Genomic DNA, 20,558 nt, shown 5'->3' on the forward strand with positions numbered 1-20,558 from the left:
CCTCGCCACCCATCCACACCCTCTCCATAACACCCTTATCCTGCATCTCGCGCGCCCTCAACTTCTCAATCTCCTCCGTCGTCAGCCCCCCCTCCCGCAATTGCTTCTCCCGCGCCGCGCGCATCCGCGCCTGGATCTCCAGCGCCCGCTCACTCGGCAAGCCGGACGGGACAATCGTCCGCCCGGAAGAGATCTTCGAATGCACGCGGTCGACGATGCTGCGGCCCGTGCGCTCGTGCGTGACATGGTTCGCGGAGAAGGCGAAGGCAGTGCCCAGTAGCACAGTCAGGTGGTCGAGTTTCCGGGGCGGCAGCGCGATCAGGATCGGGGATGCGACGAGGAAGGTGTAGGCGGCGTAGTTTTTGAAGCGCGCGTAGTCTTCTTCGCGGCGGGTGGGGATATCTGTCGTTGTAGGGGTGGACATTGTGTGGTTTTCTTTCCTTCTTATGTCGGATGTTGTGGCTGAGGGATTGAGCGGGGTGTGTATGGTTGTAGCAGTTGGTTTTGGTCTGCGAGTTGATTCCGTTTCTGTACTTTTTTCTTTTTCTTTTCTTTTCTTTTTTTTTGGATTCTGATAAGGCGATCATCCGTAGCAAAATCTACGGGGGTCTGCTGGGGCCACTTGTGCAGTTTTGCTCTGGGTCAGGTGATTCAGCTGGTCAGCTTTATTTGATTGGGTGATGTAGGGTTAGTTCAGGTATCGACAGGTAAATCTATCATTCCTCTCCACAGCAAGGAAGTGTTAGTAGAAAGCATACTTCCATCCTCCATATAATGGTGCGTTCATATACAGCTGAAATCATATCCACAGACATAGACTGAATTAGTATATTAACCAGTCCCTTTACCCAATCCATATTTCGAATCATTTCACAAATAAATGCATGTGTGCATAAACCCCAGAATTCAGAAACCAAACTAAACCCAAGGCACTAAATAACAAGAACCAGGCCACTGTTTGTCGAACAGCCTGAATCCGGTATACCATCGGCAATAAAAATGGCACACCGCAATGGAGCTAGCCGAACAGCGCCCAAAAATAGGCCACGACGCTCACTCGCCACCGAACCAGCCAAAAGCTTAACCAAAGCTTAGCGGGCCGTCGGCACGAAACAGCGCTGCCTGCTATTTACTAATATCTTGACCCATCTACTAGTAATTCCCGCCGGAAGACGCGGAAAGATGCAGCAATTCTGTCCATTATTTATTCCAATGGAGACTGATAGGCTTATGTTTCACGATAGCAATGAAACACGCACCGTTCGGTCAGATAGCAATATGGCCCAAGTCCAATCATAACCCACCCCCGTGAAAACTCACAGGTCTGTCGACGAGGAAAACGCAAGCTAGCAGGGCTTAGCCCATGACGTGGAGCATGTCGTGGTCGTGACTGGTTGGTGTTGAAGGAACGCCCCCTGTTCTAGCTCCACTTTGTGGTCTGGTTATTGTGATGTATGATTAGCCGAAGGGCGCAGATTCAGGTACCATTCAATTTTGATTATTGACTGTGGTGTGGCGCGCTCCGGCTTTATTTAAGGGCTCGTGGGTCGCTGTTTGGGTGGGTTTTGGTGGCAGTTTTCTTTTGCATACATTCTATCATCTGTGACGTATTTGCGTGGTATATATTGAATTTAAAGCGCGTGGTTATCGTTTTCATCAGTTTACGCTCATACAGACACCATGGGCCTCTTTGACTTCTTCAAGTCCTCTAAGGAGGAATCTCCCCGTACCCAAGAACCAACCTGGGATCCTAATACCATGACGATGCAACAACCGTCCAGTCCTCCTGCTCCCATTGTGGACCGTGCTGTGTCGGAGCAACCGGTATGTCGCTTCTGATTTGCGTAAGAGTTGACTAGGAAGGCTGATCGTTTAGAATACGCAGGAGAAGATGCAGTTGCGTGGTGGGGGCGCGGGTGATTGTTGCTGCGGAATGTAGGTTTCTGTTCTTACCCTTCACTATATCGTGTTGTCCTATCCACAGAGAGCTAACTGGAGTAGATGTGCTGGTATCCTTTGCTTTGAGTGCTGTGAGGAGTGTTGTTAGTTTGGTGGGAGTTGGTTGCAATTTGAAGGCGTGGAGGAAGGTCCTCTGGCTATGAGTTATACCCGTCTACGCGTTATTGGTCTACATGTTGTGCGAAATTCTCGATGTTGAGATGATCACTTCCCTAGTTAAATTTGCTTCATTGAAATAACAGTGTCTGTTTATCTCACTCCATTTGTGAGTTCCGAGTGTTTAGACTTTGATAAATCGCTCTCACTGTTAGAGTGTTCGCCGTACTAACATGAAAATAGGAATTGCACAAACTGGTACGGTACCTGCAGCTGGAACATTGGACGAAGCAGAAGAATGAAGACTGAGTACCGCACTAAAACTCCCGGCGCTGAGGACGCAGACGCAGGTCCGTACCGATGGTGGTGGTACCAGGCTCAGACCCATCCACTATTTCCAGCTTCCCAGCCTCATACTTGATCCTGCCATCTTCAGTATATCCCGCCGTCTGGATAAGCCCGCCAGTGATCTCCTCGAATATCTGACCGTATCTCTCACCGTCACTGAGGTTGCAACGAGTGCTTGGCGATTCGAGGTGCGCGACTAAAGCAGCGGTAGTTTTGAAGAAGCGGAGGCATCCGGGGCACCTAACGATAGTGGGTTGTATAGTTAGCGATAATAATCTGTCAGTTGGGCAGCAACGTACTGTCTATCTTCCATCATACGACTCTTCCTGAGCACATGGTTCTCAAATTCGGCCATGGTGGCAAAACTCCTCTTACAGGGACAAATGTATTGGCCCGTGAATGAATCAAAGAACTTTGTCGCGTCCCATGCGCGGTCAAGCATGCGAAGTGTGTCTCCGGGGGGAAGTGTTCCAATGCCGAATGGACGTTGCGACGACACGGCATCAGTTGTCGATCTGACAGGCTCCTTTCCCTTCCACGACTTGTTGTCTTTGCCTGTGGCGGTGGAGATGCTCAGCTCGGAGAAAGCCAACAGGTCACTAGGCGCAACACTGGTTCCCTTGGTAGCATTTGCACCCAAAGCCGGCCAGTGCTTCAGAGCAAGCATCGCTGAAACACTAGCAGTGGGATCATCCTGGCCAGGCTTCGGCTGGTTGTTGAGGGCCTCTCTGTTCGACATTGCACGACTTGCCGCCTCACCGGTTTCAAGCATGACTCCACCATCAGTATCATCGTAGTCGGCGTCCTCTAGGGTACCCTGAGGAGGGATAATTGGCAATGACATTCCCTCACCGGCATCCAAGGCCTCCCTGATCATCATCTTCTTAGACTGCTCCTGGAGGAGATGAACGTGGCGGATGGTGGAACATTCATCCTTCTCGATATGAGCCATCAGACCACTGGCGGATTTGAACGTAGCCTTGCAACCGTGGCAAGGGATAATCTGCTGGGATTGGTGGTTCTTCAGAGATCAGATTAGTCAAGATGGCCACTGGATACGGTAATGTCTCACCTGACGAATGTGGGCGTTGCGGCCACCATCGCTGCGAAACTCGATACCGCAAACAGGACAGACGATATGCTTTACACTTTTGATCTTGTGGATCAAAAGGCGCTCCTCGTCTTCGAAGTCTTCGTCGCACTGGGCGCAATATTCGTGCTCATCGTCAAAGGTCTTGTGCTGCTTCATTTCTCCTTCCGATTTGAAAACCAACTTGCAGTGAGGGTAGGTGCAGTGCACCTTGTTGGTAGCTGCTTTCTCAGCCATGTTGATGTCAACTTGTATAGGTTAGGCCAGTCGAGGGGGAGTGTATGAGTACCAGGGAGAGAGGATATGGTGGTGAGGAGGAAGATCAAACGAGAATACCTTAGGAGGGGGAAAGGATAGAAATATAAGAGGAACTCTCAATCGGAAAGATGGTTTAGTGTTAGAATTTCATTGCCTGGGTGTTGTAATTGGTGTAATGGGGGATGCTGAGTGAATTTAATCAGACAAACAGGGTTGAACGTGAATTTCACAATGGATATACAGTTTCTCAAACATACTTCTGTTTGCTCCATTTGTATTCTACAAAAAATACTACCTAGTGAGTTGCCTCTTGTGGAGTATGGAAAGGGATGCCTACTGGGTCAATTAAGATGTGTTTGTCAATATATATAAGCATTGTTTACTGTAGCAATCATCCTACCTAATACTGCAAGTATCCCTCTTACATCTGTTATTCCGTTTGTCATTGGCTTATACAAAGATATTATATAGTCCTTGCACCTAAATATGCGCTAGAGCCATATATTAAAATTATCAGTTAATTATTCTTAGCGGCAAGGACTGTTGCTCCCATATCTTACGCTCTACCAACGAGAGGAAACATGTTGTCGTTACGCATACACATTCATACTATATACTTTCAAACATACATTGGACATAAGATCATCAATCCACATACATGAGGCACAAAGCCCACTCAGCCTCCTCGGAACAATGGCGTGATCCCTTCAGAATCTCGAGAAAGGAAGCCTAAACATGTTAACACCATACTCGTCACACGAACCGCAGGCATTGTACTCACCACTTGCCACGAAGGGTAATAACAGCCCAGTTATTTCCATCAGCATCTGTCTCTTTCTCCACATTTGTTGAGAACGAGATAGCGCTCATGATACCATCTCCAAACTTCTCGTTCAAAACCGCCTTGTAGGCATACCCATAGTTCTGCACGATCTCATACAAGCGGTAGATCAGAGGCTCCTTGGGAGGCATTTCCACGGACTTGCCGCGATCAGGCCAGCCGCTGAGCTGCTCCTCCAGGGTCTCATGGGGGATTTCCAGGAGGGAAGCGAGTTTGGTGATGTCCTCCGCCGAGGCCTTGGCCTGGCCGTAGAAGATGGCTGCGGTTGCGACTTCGTTGCGACCAATGTGCTGGGCAATCTGTTCGAAGCTGAATTTCTTGGCAGCCTTGGCCTTGAAGAGAGTCGCGGATGCGGTGGGGAGGTTTGGGTGTTGCGATGTCTGCTCCGGTTATTAGTGAGTACTATATGGGCAGTTGGGATAGCTCGGGGTATCTAACGTCAAGAGTTGCGAGAGACATGGTGAATAATTTCGAGATGATCTGGTAACAGAAGTACAAATTGGACTCAGAAATATATTAGAGGATGTTAATTTGAGTAATTTTAAAGCGAAAAGGTCGGCCTTAAATAAGTGAAGTCCTCCAAATCTCCAACAAGCTGATGAGGGGTGTGTTGCATCACTGGCATCAGTATGGTACGATACGCATGAAATTCTGATTCTGCGGGGGATTGAAGGCCGCGGTGGTGTAAGTTACGTAATAGAGATACTCCAGGAATGCGGGGGGTGACAGGACGGCGGATGCCGATGAGGGGTAGTTGTAGTAGATTGATAAGAATTCCCGTTATCGGGAGGTTCCCCTTACATATACGATATCGCTACATACCGTTTTGCATTAGAAAAACATCTGTTCAATTGTTATCGTGCGGTTAATCTTTAAAGAATGGCAGTCATCTTGGCAGGGCTACTGACCCCGCCGGGAACATTGAGTTGGGCCGATGCGAGAAAGAAGGTTCATTTCTTATGGTCACCACAGGCTCGCGCAAGTTGCTCTAACCAAAGTAATTCTCCAATAGGACATCCCCAGCCAACTAATAAGACTTCGTGATCGAGGAAGCTAGAAGATGGGTCAGGAGGCAGGCATTCCCACGCTGGTGCATCACCTCCCACCTTGGCCACCTCTTTCTCCCAAAGGAAATGCAACATTCTCTCGTCTTGAGCCATCCCACATGCCTTGGGGGGCGTCATGTGTGCTGATTCTCGCTCCTGATCCTCTGATAGTTCGATGTATTTGTCTGTGAACCCGGATCGAATCAGTAATATATCACCCTTTCGTACTTCGATGATTTCCTTTCAGAGTTGGGATTGATCGGCAAGACAGGCCATCAGCTCATCGTACGTAATAGAAGCGCCACTGGTTGCATCATATACCTTGCCATACCGCTTTGCGTATGCCCAGTAGCCGATCAGGATGCCTCGACCGGCGAACAATCCATTGCCATGCCGCTGGTGAATCCCTAGTGTGAGGGAACCAGATTTCAGGATATCCTCTTTGGACTTCGCATTATAGAATAAGCCGGACTTCTGATAAGCAAAGCGACGTAGCCCATCGACCTGACTACTTTTCTGCGTGTTGAAATGCAACTATATATATAGATATGTGGTTAGCTTGACCTTGAGAAGCGTAGGTATTTCGTAGCCACACACCTCAACATCTATTTCAATGAGTTCGGTAGAATGCTCGAATACTTTATGGCTGAATTCACGTTTATGTCTCCCGGTGTCCGAGGAGAAACTAAAGACCAGCTATGAAACTCGGTTTCGCATTCAACACACTAAACGTCACGTTTAGTTGCTGTTACTTCAGGCTGAAACGGTGTCCGAGTTGGATTTCACTGGCTGCTCTTGTCACGGTGGATTTATTAAGTAGATTCTATTAAGATACGGTGTATCAGTATGATGGGTTATCTTTTCGGATATCAAAGCATTTACCGTGTTCCAACTTCATCATCAGCTTTCTAGAGGCCCCATGCCGAGTATGGAGGGTTATTTGGATTCAGAGGCAGCTCAGCGAAAGTAGGTCTAGATTTCGTTGATGTCATATGTCAGAGGGGAGGTAGACTCAGGTAGTGGTCTACTCTTACCGACGCTTACGACAGACATTGGGGATGATTGACTGATGCACTCTATTATATGGAAACCATGGGCATTCTGCACGTGAGAATGCAGTCTACGCCGACTCGATTAGAAGCGGAAACCTGCCCACCTCTCCATTGCTTGTATCGAGTAGTGCAACACACCCACAATGAACGTCATCTTGTATCGCGCTATCTCAATCTTGTGATACAGACTTTCTGCTTGATGTCTGAAATTACAAGGATTTGAGTAATCCGATATGCAGATCGTCGAGAGAATTGATACATTTGCCAACCTTTCTACTAAGGCGGAAATCCGGAACGATTTCCGCCACTATTCCGGTACACCAGCTCCACCGAGTCCACCCCAAGGAGACTAACGACCATGCTCTAATATAATTTGTTGAGTTGCAATCTCGCAAGCTGTTTGCACCGACAGAAAAGATGTCTTTACGCGGCTAACCGGGGTACAAGGTCTGTGCATGCTCGTGTCAAACACACGATAGCCCATCATTCGGCACTACCCATAGGACCGTGTCACTATTTTAAGGTATTAATACACAGCACCGCCGAGGATGATCGCTCTGTCTCGAATAATGCTTCCAGACAGCTTGGCAGCCGATAGGGGTCATTATGGGATGTCCAACCGAGAGTTCTGAGCCTACATCACGAGATCCTGCGTTCGAAGTTGACTGGGAACAAAATGACAAAGAGAATCCCAACAACTGGCCTTTGTGGTACAAATGCTTCACTGTGTGGTCTGTTTCACTCACTACAACATGCGTGTAAGTCCGACGATGTTCTTCCTCGCATAGCTATACTATAATTCCCTTTCCTGGACGTATAGTAGCATTTTGTCGGGTTATCTAAACTGCCTCTAGGATATTGTATTCCACGTCATATACATCCGGCTCGCCGGGAATCCAAGAATCCTTCAATGTTACATCTAGGATTGTGGTGCTGATCGGGCTGACTACCTACATGATAGGTCTTGGACTCGGTTGTCTAGTCCTCGCACCTCTGTCTGAAGTGTATGGTAGACGAATAATCTACATAAGCACTGGTGCCTTGTTTACTATCTTGGTCGTACCTGTGGCACTGGCACCAAATTTCGAGGCCGTCGTCATCAGCAGGTTCTTTGGTGGTTTCTTCGGCAGTGCTTCGGTAGTAGCTGGTCCTGGCACTATAAACGATATAATCCATCCCGAGTACAGAGCTTTAGCGTTTAGTCTATGGAGTCTTGGGGCAATGAATGGCCCGGTCCTAGGTACAATTTTATTTTCTTGAATCACTGGCTTAGCTACCGACTGACACTTTCTAGGTCCTATTATCGGCGGCTTTGTCTACCAATATCTTGGGTGGCGCTGGATCAATTGGATTGTGCTTATATGTGGTGGAGCGTCAACCGCATGCCTCTGTTTGGTGAAAGAGACATACGCACCCGTCCTGCTCAAGAGGCGACGAAAGGCAAAGCAAATCGAAACTGGCGATACACGCTGGTGGACCAAATATGACAGCCAAGGTGAAGAAAGCATCTGGAAAAGACTGCAGACTAGTCTTAGCCGGCCACTTATCATGGCCATTTTTGAACCAATATGGTAAGTGATTGAGAGGCCTCGACCTCTGTCCCCCAAATGAAAATTGCCAGTGTGGTTCGTGCTGACTGAATAGTTTATTCTGGAACGTATATGTGGGTGTTGTCTATGCAGTATTATTCCTCTGTTTTGTCGGGTATCCAATTGTGTTTCAGCAACTCCGCGATTGGTCCCCTGGGCTGGCAGGGCTCGGATATTTGGGAATCGGCACTGGCATAGCGTTGGCTGTGTTGTCAGAACCATTAGTCCGCAGGTTCCTCATTGGAAAACATCCACCTGATCCGATCACTGGCAAGATCCCACCAGAGGCGTTGGTGCGGCCAATATGCATCGGCGGGATACTCATTCCGATCGGGGAGTTCTGGTTTTCTTGGACCGCCCGGCCACCTGTCCATTGGATATCATGCATACTAGCGGGTATCCCGTTTGGGTTGGGGAATGGGCTAGTGTTCATCTATGCCACGAGCTATCTGGCAGCTAGCTATGGTATTTATGCCGCCTCTGCTATCGCTGGAAACTCGGTGGTTAGATATGTGTTTGGGGGAGTATTGCCACTCGCAGGCTCGAAGATGTATGGGGCGATGGGGGTGCATTGGGCGGGAACGATGTTAGCACTGGTGGAGGTATTTTTGACATTTATCCCATTTGTTTTCTATCGATATGGTGGAAAGATCAGGCAGCGTAGTCAGATGGCTTCGAAGATCATCTAACGGCACTGGTGTTATCGAATTCAGAAACTGTATGGGTGTTACATCCTTATTACAAAGCCTAGAATCTAGGGATTTGCCTTAGATATGTATAAAATCAGCCCTTATATTGTCTCTAGAATACATGAATCTCACAACGTTGTGCTACTAGATCAGTCTCACTTCTCGTTGAAGCTGAACAGGCGTGAAATATAATATTCCGCCTAAAGCAGCCGAAGTAGAAGATGCAACGAGCGACTCCAATTACATAAACACCAAATGAATAATTATCTTACTACAGTACTATGAGATATGCAATTTAGAAATTTTTATTATATACTGACTTGGCAGTTGCACACATTCCCACATCACCGAGACAGCCAAATGCACCATTGAATTGGGAACGGAAATGCAACGGAATTGTTGCAATAATTCCGTCCCCGGACACCGAACGTGACCCACACTACATCTGAACTCCCCCAGGGACTCGTCAGACAACAGCTGCGACATCTTGGTAGCACTCCTAGTGCTGCAGATCAATCATATCCATGTCGATCAGCTCCGCCGAAATATCTGAAATATCCAGACAAGTTCGAACGGCAGAGAATGGGGTCTACTATCTCCGACTAAAAATCATGCAATGTTCTCATGGCGAGCTATCGTAACCTGCAAACACCGGGACCCATATGCACATCGGCAAAAGCGGCCATTTTCGCATGGGAGTTCCGAATCTGGACCCATTTAGTTCCAGCGGGATGCCGAATGAGGTTATGGTCCTTGATATGGCGCTGTTCTACGATGAAACAACCGATGTATAAAGAGGTTGAAAGGTGTCCTCTTTCATTTTCTCCATCGAACAACCTTAACTATACTCACAGAGAAGAAGGTCCATCATGAGTCCTCTATCCGGCAAGGTCGCTTTCGTCTCAGGTGCCAATGGCATCAGTGGTTTCGCGATCATCGAGCACTTGATTCGGCAGCCCAAGACCGAGTGGTATGTCCCAACAAGAATTGGTTAATTTAGCGAGGGAGCCGTTAGCTGAAGCAAACCGGGTATAGGTCGAAGATTATTGTGACCTCCAGACGTCCACTGGCGTATTTCTGGCCCGACCCTCGCGTAGAATTTGTGGCCGTGGACTTCCTCGACCCGGTAGAGAAGATCGTCACAAAGTTGAGGGACATCTGTGCGCCAGTGACTCATGCGTACTTCACCTCGTACGTGCACCATGACGACTTCAAGGTGCTAAAAGAAAAGAATATACCTTTGTTCAAGAACTTCATGGATGCGGTGGATGAAGTCTGTCCGAATCTGGAGCGGGTTTGTCTTCAAACTGGTGGGAAGGTTCGTCTCTCTTATTTGCACTCTCTATTCAGCTTCCTGCATTTGGACACGGAAGTTCGCTAAGGCATTACCCAGTATTATGGCGCTCACCTCGGGCCCGTGAAGTTCCCTCTATCTGAGGACATGCCCAGATACGACGACAAGGGTTACAATTTCTATTACCCCCAGGAGGACTATCTGAAGGAGGCACAGAAGAGACGAGGGACGTGGTCCTGGAACGTGATCCGCCCGAACGCAATCAATGGATTTGCTCCCCACGGTTGGCTCACCTGGAAGTATCCCCTTGGTTACTCAGCTAACGAAAATTTGCTATCCCACAGCAAACGGAATGTCCGAAGCCCTGACCGTGGCCATCTACATGTTGATCTGTCGGGAGCTCGGCCAGCCCGCCCAATTCCCGGGTAACGAGTATTTCTGGAACTCCATAGACGATAACTCTTACGCACCTAGCTTGGCCGATTTGACCATCTACGCTACGACGACGGACCACTGCAAGAATGAGGATTTCAATCATTGTAACGGGGATGTCTTCGTGTGGAAATACTTGTGGCAAGATGTCGCGAAATACTTGGGCGTTCAGGTATGTTGTATGGTATGCAAAGAGATGACACGATGATCAGCTGACAACTTGTATGCAGGTCCCCGAACCGCAATTTCACAAGGCCACCGGCCAAACCGATACCCTTGACAACGAAATCGACATGGTGGAGTGGGCGAAAGACAAGCGTCCTGTCTGGGAAGCCGTGGTGAAGAAATACGGAGGCAAGCTCGAAGCCTTCGACTGGGGCACCTGGGGTTTCTTCAACTGGGCGACCGGCAAGTCCTGGTGCACAATCTCGTCTGTTAACAAGGCCAGGAAGTACGGTTGGCAGCGAACAGACGATACCTTGGAGACTTGGATTGAGACCTATCGGTCTTTTGAGAATGCGGGAGTGTTGCCTAGCCACACTGCCCTCTAGAGTCATTATATGAGTGTCGATGGTCGTTGACTGGAATTGCAAGATAGAATTTAGATATAGTACATATGATTCTTTGGGTAGCGACATAACCTTCTATTCTAAAGAAAAGTCTGCTCAGATACATCTCAACACAAACCGAGCCTCGAACTTCATCAAAGACTTAATCTAACCCTCAGGCGGAAGCATGACATTGGATCCTATATCAATCCCAAACAAAGACTCCAACCATCCCATCTCCATATATGCAGTTCCATCCTGGACCTCACTTGGCCGTGTTCCGACCATCCATCCATGGACAGGACCACCCGGTATAATATCACTGGTAAGACTTTGCTCAAAGTCAAAATCAGTGGTCACGAGGTTTGGTGGCGTAACGGTCCATCCTTCAGAGGTATGTTGATGTGTTAATGGAGGTATTGGATGCGACGCATGGATAGAGCTCGTCACGAGAGAAGATTTATTTTGATTCGTCAGTGCCGAGATTGGAATATAACTACCCTGCACAGTGGATGTGTGGGTTGAGTGATTTGAAGGAGGGAGTGTCATGGACGATGTCCAGGCTGTTGTCTGAGGGACCGTGTTAGTATCCGTGATATGGTTTTGGGATGATGGCTGTAGCGCCGCGGAACGCTTCGAGGGTTGATTTCTGGAATCGGATAGAACGGATGAAGTTATCTGATTCAGCCTCCGGATTGTTCGGATCATCTTTCCTGAGACCCATGTCTTGCGGCAGTAGTTCTCGAGCGAGATTGCGGCGTGGAGTGTGATGTTGCCGTACATTGCTTTGAAAGACGGCTCTCGGATGATCAGGCCTAGAGTGACGACAGTGGCCCCGACTAGTGAGTGGAGGAAGGGGAACGCAGATGCCGTGTATTGAGGGATTTGCTTGAATTCCTGGATGATGTTAGAGGCGATTCGAATGCAGGTGACTTCGGTTTCGAGGATGTCAGCGATGGACTCCTGGGGTGAGGCTCGTTGTTGCAAGATTGGTTTTCGGATGAGGAGGCGGAGAGATAACCATCTCTAGGTATGTGGTTAGTCAACGAAAGAACAAAAAACGGGTGTGAAAATAGGAAGATGAAGAGGTCTCGTACAATTCGCATCAGCATCTGCTGCTTGGTGAGCCATCGAAGCGGATTCCTTCGCTCAAGATTTGGCGGCTCGGCGTGGTGACTATCGGAAAACTCTGGTCCTACTTCCACTTGGGCACTGGATATGAGCTGGTCTAGGTATTCTAGTAAACTTGAGCTGGGGATGACATCTGTCATATTGGCCCCGTAGATTGCCTCCCATATCTTCCCCACGACACGTGAATAGCGGATGGTGGCACATAGGTACGGGATTGGTGTAATGGAATCTTGGGAAAGTGCTGCTTTGATGTCGCTTTCCAGCTCATTGCTTGTCTTGGGGTCTTCCTTATGCTGGGTGAGCCAGTCATCGTCCAGGTCCTGGGGATGAGGAGCATCAACATTCACATCTTGTATTAGGAATGGATGGCCCGTTTCGATTGCTAACCGGCGATCAAGGGCATAAAGAGACCACCATAGCCGCCGAATCATTTCATCGTTGAAAACTGGCATACGTCGGACAACCTTGGACCGATGAAAGCCTAGATAATGTGCATGCGAGATAGCAAGCGCTAAGAATTTCTCCGCTCTTTCATTTGCGTCGAGTCGAAAGAGATAGACCACCTACAATAGTCACCAAAATATCAGCATCCGCTATGCGATGTTATCCTGAGGTCAGGTCGTGTACCATTAACGCGTAAGTTTGCAAGATAATCGTAGGCCTTGAGCACGCCCGAAAACAACCTACAAGGTCCCCAATAAGGTCCGTTGCTGCCTCGAAGATGCTCCACCCAGCAGAGTGTTTGCCCTCCTCACTACACAGCCGAGGGGATTCCGTACACCTTCCGAGTGCGATACAAACCCATACCTGAGCGACCATTATCCAGTAATCCTTGCTTCCCTGAAACTCATGCTCCGTGGAAGAAAAACCAGAATTCCACATGTTTGCATAATTGGCCCACAGGCTCGGAATGTGGAGGAAAGGGTATAGGATATGCACTTCTTCACAGAAAGTGTGCATGTATCCATCCCATTCTTCTTTCCGTGGATCGATGCCATATGCATTCAAGATTTTTCGTATATCGACTGCCTCACGCGTCTCCCTAGAGCCAGCTAGCGGGGAACCTGGCGCAGTTAAAGATATTCCTGACGCCTGACAGGACATGGGATGCTCTGCATTATCATACGTGGCATCTGTACGCTCCAGATAGCCCTCAATTTGGTCGAGGGTGTGGTTAATAGAAGATTCACCCGAGAAAGCCGGTACTTGGGATCTAACCGCATTCGAGAAATCAGAGGTGATGGGCCGTCGGACATTAGCCTCCCGTAGGTGACTTGATCTATCGGTTCCCGGCTCTTTGCCAACGGATCTGTCTTTGTCGCGGCCTACTGACTCCAAGACTAGGCTTAGCTGATGCTCAATCCGACTTAGTCGAGACGCGAGGTCTCTCGCAGTTAGTCTGATCGTATTGTTAGCTGGATTATATTAAACCAGCAGAGTAATAAGATGAATCCTCATACTGATCGTCATGGTTATGACGACTAGCGTCCGCATTGGCCAGCTCCTTGTCAGGAACTCCAGACTCCGTCAGCCCGGTTGTTCTTCGGCGCCGCATGTCGATTGTTTGCATGAGGCAATCTCGGCCATTGAGGACGCATGGTTGACAGGGGATGCAACCATCACACTAGAATCATCCCACGGGCTTAGAGACATCCAACACGGTATATTTTTTGGGCTTTCTCACTTTGATTTTTCTCCTCTGGCATTGGCCACTGGAAAACAGGCGCGTGTTGTCAGAAAGGAGGCTGTAGCTTATTACTTTCTGGTTCCGTACCAAGCTTTTGACACATATTTGCCTCGTTTGTGGCGCTTTGAGGCAGGTTCATGTGGCAGGCCCTCGGGGCTGTCGGAACCTCCATCATCATTCCCCTGACGGTCCCGAGGTTGTTGCTGCTGGCTAGCAGTTTCCCTGTCTTGCTGTTGTCGCACCATTCTTCGGACCAAGCATCAATGATAAATGCTCTGCGCTAATGGAGCTATGACATTTCGCTGAGCTGGATCACCGCGTCGAGTGACACTGGCAAGTGTATGTCTTAGAGCGACGATCTCTTAAAACTCGTGACAAAAGGCCTCGCTTAGTCATCACGTGGTATGCCGGAGTAAAGTACCGGAGTCTTGTCGCGATTCCTGACCCCTGCTTCATTTGTGAAATGTTTGCATGGATAGTTATTATGGTGTCAGACTAAGGATGTTGAATCTCCAGTAAGGTTGTCGAGACATCCGGATTTGACTGCATGATAGTTCTGTGATAATGGTCATGACGATGGTCACTCAAGCTTTGGTAAATGTAATATTAATCAAACGAGACTTCGATCATGTATACGGATCAATCGATCGAATGAGCTAATTATAGTTCACGTACTCCCACTGCGCCACGCAAATTACTCTTCCGTCAGGCAAATCGAAGACCCTTGAAGATTCAGGGACCAGTGCTGATCACCCCTCACTTAGGGTTAAGTCCGAGGTTTATCTGAACTCGTGGCCGTAACCGAGCATACCGAATCGTCTTTCGAAACCTTCCTGCCCTTGAATTAAAATCAGTGTAGATCTAAATGGCATAAGATTTGTGGCGCATGGAATGGATCAATCTATTCACAACGAATATGAAATCACCCACTTGATTTCCGTGGTCTATGCCGAGTACTAAATCCAAGATATACGCATCCATCGTATCTCATGTGAAAGGATCGGCGCCAGGAACTGGCCCCACGGGGTAGGGCCCTTCAAACAAGTTCAGACCGCAATTAAATTGCCACAACAGCTTTAGGAATGACTCTTTTCCATCCCCGTTTCCCCGCTCGACTTGTTTGCATCCTGCAGCAACTGCATTGGACGCAGTTGTATTCCTTGCGTATAACACGTGACCAAAACCCAAATCGGTCGTGAGCTCAATCTTTGCGTCTTTGCCTGGGAAGTCCAAGAAATAATCTATGGCACGCTGTTGAAAATGTCAAAAGGTAATTCTGAGCACAGCTCATTCAAGTTGGAAGAAAATGAGAGTGCCGCCGTTCCGAAACCGCCATTGTTGCAAAGATGGAAGGCCCATATGAAGAAATGGTGGTGGCTATATCTGATCGGCCTGGGCTGCGTTGTCCTGGTCACTGTCCTTCCAATGTGAGCCTCACTAGTGCATATGTTTTAATGCCCAGTTAATCAGTCAAAAAGAGCCTACGTCGGGGTTCCGCGCTTTGCCAATGATCGCATCAATAAGTACGACTTCGATTTCGACGGCTTGTCTATCACAAATCCGACGCCAAACTCGTTCCATATACGGCAATCACAACAGTTTCATGTGGGCATGGGTAGTGGACACCTCTCTGAGTTCGATGCCTCCATGCACTATGCGGGCTCTGATACTCCCTTTGCTGTTCTCCCCTTTCCCCGCATTGACTTTGGAAACGATGCTCATCTCGAGATTGACCAGGATTTGGAATTGTCTTGTGTCAGCTGTTTCTCAAAGCTGGCTGAGGATGCAGTCAGAAGCGATGAAATTTCAGTTCAAATTACTGGAAAGCCAACTCTCAAGGTGCAAGCACTGCCCACTGCCCATTTAGACATTCATAAAACGGTGGCCTTGCCAGGTATGTTGTTGCATACTTTTCCCTCCGATGTGTGACATAGGTGCATCAGTAAAGGCTAATGATATCTTACCTTATATAGGACTTAATGTGGATGGTTAGTTAGCATGTATTGGTGTACGCTATAATCCTACTAATTGGCCGTCATATTATAGAATTTATGAAACGTGACGACGCCTTTAACGTCACTAAGCTTGATCTTATCGATCCCCCTAAGGGCGGGTACAATGTAAACGCCACACTCGTCTTGAATACGCCAACCACAATTAGTGTTGAAATGGTCAGTCTTCATTCCGCTCCAATTGGCAAGCTTTTAACGGATCAAAAACTTCAAAATGCCTGTTGAAATATATGCTAAATGCTGGTCAATCAAGGGTGCTGTGAGCTTCAATCTTACCATAGATGACTCGGAACTGGGATATATTGACATCCCGGATATGACTCTTCGGAACGGCACGTCAACTCTAGTTGCCCTTGGCAACTTGGATATAAAGCTCCTCATACGAAAGGGATTATGGGAGAGTAGTAATTCCAACTACGGAAAGGTCACGATCGGTATTCACGGCAATCGGAGCGTGTACAATGGGGAAGAAATTCCCTATTTTACAGCAGCCGTCAAGGCAATTTCTGCATCGACGACAATTGACTTGTTTGACTATGTCTCGGACTTTCTAGGTGGATTGTAAGAATGGGTGTCCAGACAACTAAGCCAAAGGGTCACAATAATCAGACCAGAGGTCCGATCTTGCCCGGATCGCACCTTTATATAGCTATAACGTGGCCCGACGCCGTTGCCGCCATGACACGGATGCTACAGTGTTATATTTCAGTACATCCATGAGTCAATTAAGCTCGTCCCATTTCTCGATAGACTATTGTCTCCTTTCGGACCTTTCCTTCTTTTCTTTGATTTTACTTTTCCCAATTTTTTTCCTCGCCTCCTGTGGTTCACGGGCATCATATTTCGGTAGATTAAGTAAAGATAGCTTTTTTCATGTTGATAAACTTGGTCCTTAGGTGGAATATATCAGATATTCGCCAAGTTCATACTTTTCCATGCACTTAGAATTTATATCCCACGGAATACTAAGACATACGGGCATTCCGAGCTTAATACTGGACCCTGGAGAATGCACGGAATTCCGATCGGTGCTTGAAACGGGTACGGAGATAGGGTTTAAGGGTGGAGTTTCATTGGACAGAAAGGGATATGCCTCGGAATTCCGAACTGAGCGCATTGATCAATGTATCGATCGCCTCTCAGTTAGTGCATATATAATGTTTGCCATGGACGTTGAAATAAATGGCTGAATAAGTAATTTCGACCTTGGTCTCAACCCAAACAGAAGTATCCATTGATTCGCCGTTGTCTTTCATTTTCAAGCACAGAAGTGATTTTGTGAATTCAGGCCATCTCCACGATGGACATCCTACTTCGCGAAAGCTCATTCGGACGGTTACTGAATTTTATAACAAACGGTCGGACATTCCCACATCGTGATCTTGATATTCCAAAGGAGGAAGAAACCACGAGTTCAAGCTCTTCTACTTGCCATGGGGCCGCTCGCTACAAATTGGTTGGTTTCAACGGACCCGAGGATGCAGATATGCCCAGAAATTGGCCCACGTTGACCAAGACGATCGTAATGGTCGATGTTATGCTGCTGAACTTCAGCTTTTATGCGGCGTCGGCAATCTTCACACCAAGCATTCCGGGGATCGAAGAGGTCTTTGGCGCTACCACTGCAGAGGGTACACTGGGACTCTCTCTTTTCGTTATTGCATATGGCATTGGGCCACTCATTGTACGTATACAGGCTTATTTAAGTGTAGGAATACGCTGACGATAAAATCTACTCAAGCTTTCACCAGTATCGAACCTGCCATCTATTGGACGTACACCAGTTTATGTTCTCGGCTCTCTTGCTTTTTGTTTATTTAATATAGGTACTGCGCTAGCAAAGAACGTGCATACTATTCTCATATTGAGATTTTTCGGCGGCTTTATTGGGAGTGCACCAATTAGTGTGGGTGGTGCTACGCTGATGGAGGTATATGGACCCGCCGAAATCCCGTATGCCATTGCATTGTACGCAGTCAGCGGAGTGTGTGGGCCTATTTTAGGACCGGTATGCAAATTTCTCCCAATTCTCTTTTCAGTGCTTTTACTTACTCTGAGTACTAGATTCTAGGTACACTGGTAATGTACGTGCTCAATTCGCCCTATATGGCAGTCTCATGCTGATGGTATACGTGCAGCGAGCGTTGGGAGACATGGACTGCAACTCTATGGCTTCTTTCCGGCGTCACAGCTTTCACCACCGTGTTTATTTTCTTCCTGCTTCCTGAGACCTTGTATTCGAATATCCTTCTTCGTCGAGCCCAGCGACTCCGTGACCAGACAGGCAATCCTATTTACCAAAGTCAAGCGGACATTGACACGCCAGAGTCTAACCTTGCCACGCGCATAGTAAAACAGACTATGGACGATTTCAAACTTGCTTGCATGGACCCGGTCATTCTCTTTGTCAATATGCACACTATGCTGATATACGGGATACTATATTTATGGTTCGAGTTTTTCCCATTTGGTATGTTACTATTGGAAGACAACCTACATGCTTTTGCTCACGATCGCTTTAGTTTTTGACGGAATCTACCACTTCACCGCATTACAACAAGGCCGTAAGTATCCTCCTAACGCCTGCAATATTTGGCCTGACAGTCCTTTCAGTTGCATTCTTTGGTATTCTTGCGGGCGCAGTCGTGTCCGTTATTGTATACCTGCTGTGGTTATATTTCTCGTATCAGCCACGAGTTGCGAAACCAGAAGCCATTGTTGAGCCCGAAGCCCGCCTTGTCCCTGGACAGGTCGGAGCCATCTGTATCCCAGTTTGCCTCTTTATTTTTGCATGGACCTCTCGTGAAAGGTAAGTCCACTATGGCAAGTGCCTCTCGGACCAGCCGCTAATTACCATAAAAGCGTGCACTGGATTGTCCCTATCATCGGTACAGCCTTCTTCGCACCGGGGTTCTACCTCACCTTTCAGTCTATCCTTAACTACCTGGCAGAGTCTTATCCAAGATATGTGGCAAGCGTATTCGCCGGCAACACATTCTTCCGAAGTTCATTCGGCGGAGCGTTGCCTTTAGCCGCTCCGAGGATGTTACAGTCACTGGGCATTGGATGGGCATCGAGCACGCTAGGATTCATATCCATTGCTATGGTTCCTCTACCATTCATTCTGGAACGCGTAAGCAAGCTCCTAATTTCTTGGAGATGAACCCCTTCTCTAATCAACACTCAAACAGTACGGTAAAAGACTCCGGTCTTGGAGCAAGTACGCCAACTAGAAACCTCGTCCCCCTTATGTTACGGAGCATCTATCGACATCCTGGCCAGCGACTGGTGACAATGAATTCAGACAGATCGAGTCAAGCACTGACGAGACCGTCGATCACGCGAACCCCCCTATACCCAGCTATTTTCGTCGATAAAGCAGCATTGCCCTGCGGAAATCTCCCTGTTGTACAGAAGAGAAAGAAGATATGATCCCTGGTAGCACGGCCAGGGTGTTGAGACGATGCCGTCATCCCTGGAACCTCCGTCCCCGCGGTCATATATAAGTACCAGGCATTGTTTACTCACTGCCGAACTACCCCGAAAGTACCGTTAACCGGAACGGCATATAGAGCCGCTCTGAAACACAACCCTGTTTGTCTGGCATTAATATATCCAACTGCATGTTACCCTCCACTATATAAATATAATAATAATCCTTGGACTGTTGGCCTTTACCTGATCCAGATTGCAAGAACGCTGTGACAGTATGATGTGATAAAAGAGTGTTTCAACTTCATCCTTTGATGAATATGGAAGTCGCAACCCAGTCATAGTCATTCAACATGTGGGTTGTTCCCAGAATGATCCAACATAAAACCCTCCACGAAGTCCACCCAGCCTTCGATCCATCTAGGATAACAGTTCATCTATATTCCATTTCTTCTTCGTTCCATTCCTACAACTCACCCATCAAATTTGTTCAAAAGGACCAAATATGTCTACTGAGCGCACCTACAAGCGCACGAACAAGTACTACGAGTGGCATCGCACGGACGACGGAAAAGGCAAAAAAGGCGACAGAGGCAAAGGCAAAGAATCCGAGACAAAAGAGGAAGATCTCCCCCCACGAATAGGCAAATATTGCTACGCGAAGGTCACAGCAGATGTCTCACGAAAGGACGGCTACACAATGTTCTATACAGCCTGTGGGACTCGTATAGCGAAAGGAGAGTGGGAGATCTTTTACCGTGATGAACTAGTCACCTTTGACGAAACCCTTGACGAGAATAAACATATCATGTGTGTTCTAGTAAATTCAGATTGGCATACGCCAACTGAAGTGGAAGTACTGAGAAGCTTTCGGAAAGTGCTCCAAGAAGCTCACGAAACTATACTGAGCCTGAATAAGCAGAAGTGGGACGCGCTTGAGAAGGTATTCGACGCTGCTGAAAAGCATGGTCTTCGGGAATTTCAATATCTTATCTGTGAAGCATTCGAGAGTCTTTACAAAGTCGATATGTCTGTCGATGATAACATTCTCTAA

At 47.7% G+C, this 20,558-nt stretch overlaps 10 protein-coding genes across 10 annotated transcripts; 5 read left to right on the forward strand and 5 right to left on the reverse strand.

Annotated features, from left to right (window-relative positions):
• ANOM_005558 (uncharacterized protein) lies at positions 1 to 424 on the reverse strand (the record flags this gene model as incomplete). The annotated part of the gene is made up of 1 exon (XM_015550815.1): positions 1 to 424. A coding segment is annotated over one exon (424 nt), but the record flags the coding sequence as incomplete, so codon positions are not given.
• Positions 425 to 1,680: 1,256 nt separating this feature from the next.
• ANOM_005559 (uncharacterized protein) lies at positions 1,681 to 1,939 on the forward strand (the record flags this gene model as incomplete). The annotated part of the gene is made up of 2 exons (XM_015550816.1): positions 1,681 to 1,824; positions 1,886 to 1,939. The coding sequence occupies 2 exons, from the start codon at positions 1,681 to 1,683 to the stop codon at positions 1,937 to 1,939; spliced, it is 198 nt and encodes a 65-aa protein (XP_015406578.1).
• A 433-nt stretch (positions 1,940 to 2,372) lies between these two features.
• ANOM_005560 (putative C2H2 finger domain protein) lies at positions 2,373 to 3,730 on the reverse strand (the record flags this gene model as incomplete). Its single annotated transcript, XM_015550817.1, has 3 exons — positions 2,373 to 2,643; positions 2,703 to 3,424; positions 3,476 to 3,730. The coding sequence occupies 3 exons, from the start codon at positions 3,728 to 3,730 to the stop codon at positions 2,373 to 2,375; spliced, it is 1,248 nt and encodes a 415-aa protein (XP_015406590.1).
• Positions 3,731 to 4,341: 611 nt separating this feature from the next.
• On the reverse strand, positions 4,342 to 5,100 carry cyn1 (putative cyanate hydratase; the record flags this gene model as incomplete). Its single annotated transcript, XM_015550818.1, has 3 exons — positions 4,342 to 4,480; positions 4,533 to 4,972; positions 5,031 to 5,100. Coding segments are annotated over 3 exons (522 nt in total), but the record flags the coding sequence as incomplete, so codon positions are not given.
• Positions 5,101 to 5,542: 442 nt separating this feature from the next.
• ANOM_005562 (uncharacterized protein) lies at positions 5,543 to 6,691 on the reverse strand (the record flags this gene model as incomplete). Its single annotated transcript, XM_015550819.1, has 4 exons — positions 5,543 to 5,878; positions 5,960 to 6,172; positions 6,236 to 6,243; positions 6,673 to 6,691. The coding sequence occupies 4 exons, from the start codon at positions 6,689 to 6,691 to the stop codon at positions 5,543 to 5,545; spliced, it is 576 nt and encodes a 191-aa protein (XP_015406582.1).
• Positions 6,692 to 7,296: 605 nt separating this feature from the next.
• Positions 7,297 to 8,968, forward strand: ANOM_005563 (MFS transporter; the record flags this gene model as incomplete). Its single annotated transcript, XM_015550820.1, has 4 exons — positions 7,297 to 7,448; positions 7,545 to 7,930; positions 7,985 to 8,261; positions 8,335 to 8,968. The coding sequence occupies 4 exons, from the start codon at positions 7,297 to 7,299 to the stop codon at positions 8,966 to 8,968; spliced, it is 1,449 nt and encodes a 482-aa protein (XP_015406581.1).
• Positions 8,969 to 9,837: 869 nt separating this feature from the next.
• Positions 9,838 to 11,245, forward strand: ANOM_005564 (SDR family oxidoreductase; the record flags this gene model as incomplete). The annotated part of the gene is made up of 5 exons (XM_015550821.1): positions 9,838 to 9,938; positions 10,004 to 10,286; positions 10,362 to 10,545; positions 10,607 to 10,866; positions 10,925 to 11,245. The coding sequence occupies 5 exons, from the start codon at positions 9,838 to 9,840 to the stop codon at positions 11,243 to 11,245; spliced, it is 1,149 nt and encodes a 382-aa protein (XP_015406587.1).
• Positions 11,246 to 11,410: 165 nt separating this feature from the next.
• On the reverse strand, positions 11,411 to 13,928 carry ANOM_005565 (fungal specific transcription factor domain-containing protein; the record flags this gene model as incomplete). Its single annotated transcript, XM_015550822.1, has 4 exons — positions 11,411 to 12,268; positions 12,340 to 12,936; positions 13,001 to 13,772; positions 13,834 to 13,928. The coding sequence occupies 4 exons, from the start codon at positions 13,926 to 13,928 to the stop codon at positions 11,411 to 11,413; spliced, it is 2,322 nt and encodes a 773-aa protein (XP_015406586.1).
• Positions 13,929 to 15,320: 1,392 nt separating this feature from the next.
• Positions 15,321 to 19,305, forward strand: ANOM_005566 (uncharacterized protein; the record flags this gene model as incomplete). The annotated part of the gene is made up of 14 exons (XM_015550823.1): positions 15,321 to 15,487; positions 15,539 to 15,954; positions 16,034 to 16,048; positions 16,107 to 16,231; positions 16,326 to 16,633; positions 16,682 to 16,688; positions 17,361 to 17,756; positions 17,814 to 18,080; positions 18,137 to 18,156; positions 18,211 to 18,542; positions 18,595 to 18,636; positions 18,686 to 18,881; positions 18,935 to 19,205; positions 19,264 to 19,305. The coding sequence occupies 14 exons, from the start codon at positions 15,321 to 15,323 to the stop codon at positions 19,303 to 19,305; spliced, it is 2,604 nt and encodes an 867-aa protein (XP_015406585.1).
• Positions 19,306 to 20,009: 704 nt separating this feature from the next.
• ANOM_005567 (uncharacterized protein) lies at positions 20,010 to 20,558 on the forward strand (the record flags this gene model as incomplete). The annotated part of the gene is made up of 1 exon (XM_015550824.1): positions 20,010 to 20,558. The coding sequence occupies one exon, from the start codon at positions 20,010 to 20,012 to the stop codon at positions 20,556 to 20,558; it is 549 nt and encodes a 182-aa protein (XP_015406584.1).

This window comes from Aspergillus nomiae (assembly GCF_001204775.2).
Source record: "Aspergillus nomiae NRRL 13137 chromosome Unknown contig00147, whole genome shotgun sequence".
Classification (NCBI taxonomy): Eukaryota; Fungi; Ascomycota; class Eurotiomycetes; order Eurotiales; family Aspergillaceae; genus Aspergillus; species Aspergillus nomiae.